The following is a 6,594-nucleotide window of genomic DNA, read 5'->3' on the forward strand; positions in this document are numbered from 1 at the left end:
TTGCGGTAAGCGGTGCGGTTTTATTATTTTTTTGCGGTTGCGGTGCGGACTATCCATTTACCGCCCACATCCGCACCGCGACGAACCCTACCTGAAGCACCAACTAACTTGTGCTGTGTTGGTCTAGAACATGTTATAAGAATATCTATGCACAAAATGTTTATAGAAACTTCAATCTACATTTTGGAGACATGTTATCGAAAACCATCTATCTGCTGTTATAAAATAAACAATGATCCGCGTCGTCGGGTAATTGAAGACTGCATATCATAAAATTAAATTCATATTCCTTATCAATTCAGTTGCAAAATTTATTTTAGTTAACAGATTATTTGTAGTAAAGCAGAAGTAGCATTTCTAATAAAACACTGTTTAAATGCATTTTAGTTAGGAGGCTTTTTATATCACTACAAAATTTACATAATACATTTCTAATTCATAATAATAACATTCCGGCGCCAGTCATGCTAGTGCCCCGAGTGCACCACGTTGAGAAACTCTAGCGAAATCATATTTGAGCAACGGCGGCTGCTCGTTTAGTGTACCACTAATGGGACTTCTGCGAGGATAAAATAAAACTTGTAGTATTTTCTGTAAAAAATCAATTTATTCAAAATACATTTGTATAACAACTGGTCTGATTATCGGGAAATGAGTTCGAATAATTTAAAAGTCAACAGGAGCACGTGGGATTTCATTTCGTTTGCACACCAACCAAGCATGGGTAAAATGACGGCAACAGTGTAGAATTTTTAATTCGCAGCGGCGCACAGTGGCGGGTCTTCAAATAAAAGTCGGACAAAACCTTTAATGTTACCTAATTTGGCTGAAAATCACAATTTAAGCTAATTTTGAGGTGCTGAGCTCATTTTTGATGTCAAAAGTCGTAAAATATTAAATGCATTTTTCCATACAGTGTCATTTAACCTTTCTTATATCTATGATCTCGTTTTTATGATAGATTTTCCGTTACTGTTCACCAATGTCGGCAATATCATAAAAAATGAAGAACGCTACTTTAAATCCATTGTAAAACGTGTTGGTTTACTGTAGATTGTCTAACTATTTTACACAAAACACCTTGCGCCTCCATATCAGCAACAAAGCTTCAAAATCTCCTTAAACCTTTTTGCGCACCTAGGCGCAGAACGAGACCATGATATTCGAAAAGTAGAGGTTATTTCCCATAGAATGTATACTATGTGGCCGTTCCGAAATGATTCCGAAATTTGTACAGAATACATTAGTGAAAAAAGTATTTTTGATCTGACCACCTCAAACATATTTAAACTAAAAAGTCATAGTTCCAAGCGAATTTACCAAATGTATTTTATTCACTAACCAAGTTCTTTCGTTTCTCTACACAATGAAACTAGTTGTGCTAAAATCGGACCAAAATCAAAAGAGCAAGATGCATTTGAAGTGAACAGAGCAACGGTGATTTCGGAAATGAAAATCCTTAAAAAGTCCGGACTTTGTTACGTTTAAACTCATGTTAAAAATCGTATTCTTATCCAATGATAATAAAATTTTGAATATACATCATTCAATATAGGAGTCATTTAGGAAAAATATAAAATATCAATATTTCAAAAATAATTTTTTGAGGTTTTGGCCAGCCTCCAGCCACTGTGCGGCGCAAGTATGATTTTTCTAAATATGATTTAATGTACGGCAAAATGTACATATCTCCGAAACGGTGTTTCGATTCTATGTGATGTAAGCGGTGGAAATGTTCCTTATAAAATTCTCAACAAATGTATGTAAATATAAAGTAGTACTTGCATAGGAAATATAAGAGAAATTTGAAAATCAAAGCTTTGCCGGTACACCATTCGAACAAAACACCAAATTTCGCAACTTAAAAAATACTAAAATGTAGCTTAGACGATGCTCGAGTTTTGTATGTTTTCCTTTTTTCGAAATTTTTTACCGGCGATTTTTAAAAAATCGGCAAAGCCCCGCGCGCAATTCCATTAAGTTTCCCCTTAATGTGAATAATACATACAATTAAGCCCCTTTTTAACAGCCTCATGGTGTATTTTAGGCTGACAAAATGGGGACATTGACTAAATCGGGCAATTTTTTCTTTATAATAAATTGAAGCTGTTAAAATATTCTTCCCGTCCCTTGATGTAGTCTTATAACTATTTGTGATTATGATGAACTTTTTATTTTTGCATATTTCCATCTTCATGATAAGGAAAACATGCTCAAGAAAGGATTTACCCGAATTCAGTCTTGTTCGTCTGCTAGAGCCCATCAAACATATGTTGATATTTGGTTGATAAAATCGGGGTTTCAATGTATTATAACAGATATTCAGCATTCGAAGAAGTTTCTTGTGAACGAGTGTAGAACGACTTTGTTTCTACTTACTTGAAGTCAGCGGCGTAGCCAGAAATTCGGTTTGGTGGGGGTTTGGTGAAAATCGATCTTACTGTCTAAACGGCATAATTCCGAAACAGTAATTTTTGAAGTTTGTAAGTATCGCCCTTTTCACAAATAGAAAATAGTTACAGAGTTCGTGACTTTATCGAATTTGTTGAGAATTTACTGTAGTCATGAATATTAATCTGAGAAAATTCACCATAAATACTTCTTGGATGATATACCGTCAAAATAATGTTATCAAATGATGAGCTGTTTAATGTTTGTAAAACTCATCCAAGATACTAAACCTCCGAAATTGGTGGTTTCAAAATGATGCTATCTTGACCTTAAATTACTGTGTTTGAACATTTGACCTATACATATAATTGGTCATACAACAAAAATCAAATGCTCATCAAAATCGAAAAAGGAACTGCTAGAGTCGAATGGAAATCGTCATTTTGCATAAATTTCTCTCTACATTCGGAAAGTGTTATCCTCGTTATTCCCAAAATAAAAACCTGTTTTAATCCACGTAGTGGTGCAATTGCGCTTTTCTCATTTGTCCAGACTACGATTCCATGACTGGTTATGTTCAATACAATGGTGGAAATGAATATTACATGTTCAGTACGATTTGCACATACATACAATGGATCGACAGCCACGATCTTGAGATACTATGTGATACTGAAACATCGCTTGAAACCAGCGGCGGATCATGGAGAAAGATCCGAGAGGTCCAGGTCCTGCCGAAAATTTTCAACTTGTTAAGAAATTTTAAACTAGTTTTAATTTTGAAGTAGCAACCCCTCACTGCAAATTCCCTCCGGGCCGGTATAATTGACGATTTTTAGAGTCATTGCATAACTTTTCTATATGAGAAAGGCAAAAATGTACCAAAGCCCTAAAAAGTCAATTTTTGTCAAACATCTTTTTTCGAGTTTACATCAAATCTCAATGTTCCATGCATTTTAAAGTCATTTGGCATCAAAAATACAAATTTGATTTTGAAAATCTTTCATTTCCGTTTATATGGGAATTTGCTGTGTAATTGCACTCTTCAACTCGTAACCCCGGAACCGGAAGTCCAATCAATAAAATCAATTGCAGCCGATGGGAAGGTTGTACCTTTCATTTGAAACTAACTTTGTGCAAATCGGTCCAGCCATCTCTGAGAAACAGAGGTCACATTTTTTTTCCACATACACACACAGACATTTTACGATCTCGACGAACTGAGTCGAGACACTCGGCCCTCCGGGTCGGGATAAGATTGACGAATTTTAGAGTGAATGAGAAAGGCAAAAACATTTTTAGCAAATGTTGAAAGTTATGCATTTCTTTGGTGAGCAGTTCTATGTTTCATAGACATTAAATCAATTTTAAGTTCGCTTCCTATTAAATAAAGACCCTTATGACAGTACATCTCTACAAAAGCGAGCTCAATTTGAAAAGAAATCTGAGGATTATGATTGATTGCAGAACTCTGGAATTTTCTATTGGAATGTTTTCAGGCAGGAATTTGAAATTGATGCTATTAGACAACTGTGAAATCAAGACCAATAGATCAGTTACATATCAGGACCCTATTCCGACAATTTATCAAAAGTCCTCATAATGTTTACAACAACAGGTTATCAATGTACGGATCAGATAATTGTTATTGTAATATTGAATTAAATCAGTCAGCATCAATAAATTTTCAACTTCATTCCAATATTTTTTTGGGTGTGGTGGGGGGAAGTTGTTAAACCCCAAAACCTTTTCTTGGCTACGCTGTTGCTTGGAGTTATTTATTTCGCTTTTCATTTTCCGATATGTTTCAGATCTTGCAGTCAGAAGGTTCGCACAAATAGATAAAAAAATGAAATACAAAATTCGTTTTATCGAAATAATGTTTGGCTTATTTCAATGGATTATTACTATATTGAACAATAAATAGGCGACAAAGAGTAATTCACAAACAACAAGCCATAACTTTTAAAGTATTCAAAATAGATATTTGAAGTCTTCAGTAGAGTTATTCGCAAAAGTAAGAGCTACACATTTGCTGAAGGCATCATTTCGATATAATCACTTCCAAGAAAATTTGTGAAAATATCTCACTCATAGGGGGATTAATCAGCAAAAGCACAATACCAAAAGAAAAGGCATATTACCTCCATTAAATTCTCCGAAGATATTATTGACCTAAAATAAGCAGTTTTTGCGTTAATAATAGAGTACATGTTTTGGTCATATTTCTGGCAATGGGTAGGAAATGATAAAAATCTTTCGTCCGCATTTAATGTTAAATATCTCTTTTGATAATATTCCGATTTCAACAATCTATAGCTTGTTCGAAAGGTATTCGTATAAGCTGTCTAAAGTTATTAAAATTAAAATGTTAATCTATGTTGTCAATTTCGGCAGATAATTTTAAAAAAAGCTGCCAAAAACGCCATTTTTACACATTCAAACATTTATAGCTTGGAAACTAAACATCAGAATCAAAAACAAATTAATAACGTTGTTACTGTTTGATAGGTCTTTTATTTAAAATTGGTTTGGATAAGATCGGTTCAGCCATTGCTGAGAAACACGAATGAGAATTTGTCCGTTACACACGCACACACACACACACACTTACACACAGACATTGTCCCAAATCGTCGAGCTGAGTGTTATTTGAATAATTGCGGTAAAACGGATACAAACGTTTCGTGCGGTCATTCCAACTATCTTCAACCGATTTCCCGGATTTTTCCACATAAGAATTACTACTTTTCATCAGCCACCTTCTGCCTTTTTTCGAGAAGCACAACCGGTTTTAACTTTCCACTTGAGATATGGGAAAATTTGGGGTAAAACGGGTACACACATTTTGTGCGGCCATTCTAACTATCTTCAATCGATTCCATAGAATTATTTTCATAAGAAATACTACTTTTGATCAACCGCATTCAGCCTCTTTCTGAAATGTAGAGCCAGGTTTATCTTTATACTTGAGTTATGGGGTAAACGGGTACACACGTTTCGGTCGGCCAGTCTAGCTATATTCAAGCGATAATCTGGACTTTTATACATAAGAATTACCACTTTCGATCAACCGCATATAGCCTTTTACCGAAAGTTAAAACCAGGATTAACTTTAAAGTTTAGTTTTGCGGAGAATTGGGGTAAAATGGGTGTATACGTTTCGTGAGATTATTCTAATTATCTTCAATCGATTCACTGGACTTTTTTACATAAGAACTACTAATTTTGTCTGCCGTATTCGACTTTCTTCCGAGTTATATAGTCAGTTTTGAACATAAACTCAAACAAAAAGGGGAATTGGGGCAAAACGGGTATGATAGCGTACTTTACGGTCATTTTAAATACCTGCAATCGATTTCCCAGACATTTTCACATCAGAAGTATGCATTTTTAATAACAACACTTAGCCTTCTATCAAGCTATTGAGTAAAGTCGCGTTTTTGATACTATTTTCCAGTTACTCCTCTGTGCGTCGACTTGGTCGTTTCGCTAAATTTGTAAGTGAATTACTGTTTATCGAAAGAGATTTGAATTGTTTAAAAACAAAACTAAGCGTGAATCTAAATTGTTAAAATTAAGTCAATTTTTCAAGTTAATGTTTTCAGTGCATATGAAAATTAACTGGGATGTCGTTGTACAAATATTATACATTTGCCATTGATCTTGTCGCAAACCAGTTAGTACATTCTTTTTAAGTGCAAGGGAAACTGATGCAATAAAATAAATAAATAATGCATGATCAAATTGTAATAGTAATTATGCAATTATTTTATCCATATCCAGGTACACGAGCAGAGTTGGAATTAGGAAAAATAATTCGAAAAACTGGGTGGAAACGAACAAGCTTTATTATAACGACCAAAATATATTGGAGCACTAAGTAAAAAAAGCTGGTTCAAGCATAAAGTGAAAAAAATAATTTTTATTTTCATGAATAGGTCAGACGAACGTGGTTTGTCCCGAAAACATATTATAGAAAGCGTACAAGCTAGTTTACAACGACTGCAATTGCCATACATAGATATAATTCTCGTTCATAAGGTCGATTCAATGTGCCCAATGGAAGGTAAGCTCAATTTATTTACTAAATTACACACAGATATTAATCTTGTCTTCCAGAAATAGTTCGAGCTATGAATTACGTCATTACTCAAGGGTGGTCAATGTACTGGGGAACTGCTAGATGGTCTCCGGTTGAGG

At 34.5% G+C, this 6,594-nt stretch overlaps 1 protein-coding gene across 15 annotated transcripts in view; it reads left to right on the top strand.

Annotated features, from left to right (window-relative positions):
* Positions 1-6,594, top strand: part of LOC131689268 (voltage-gated potassium channel subunit beta-2) — a 1,724,569-nt gene that overhangs the window by 1,302,747 nt on the left and 415,228 nt on the right. For 14 of the 15 annotated variants that reach the window (XM_058974245.1, XM_058974247.1, XM_058974249.1 and 11 more), the window contains 3 exons: positions 6,178-6,274; positions 6,333-6,460; positions 6,514-6,593. In XM_058974245.1, the coding sequence (XP_058830228.1) occupies positions 6,178-6,274; positions 6,333-6,460; positions 6,514-6,593 (305 nt within the window). Of the gene's footprint in view, positions 1-6,177; positions 6,275-6,332; positions 6,461-6,513; position 6,594 lie in introns of those variants that run through there. The other variant, XM_058974251.1, reaches the window with a different exon arrangement.

The sequence above is a fragment of the Topomyia yanbarensis genome, chromosome 3 (genome assembly GCF_030247195.1).
Source record: "Topomyia yanbarensis strain Yona2022 chromosome 3, ASM3024719v1, whole genome shotgun sequence".
NCBI lineage: Eukaryota > Metazoa > Arthropoda > Insecta > Diptera > Culicidae > Topomyia > Topomyia yanbarensis.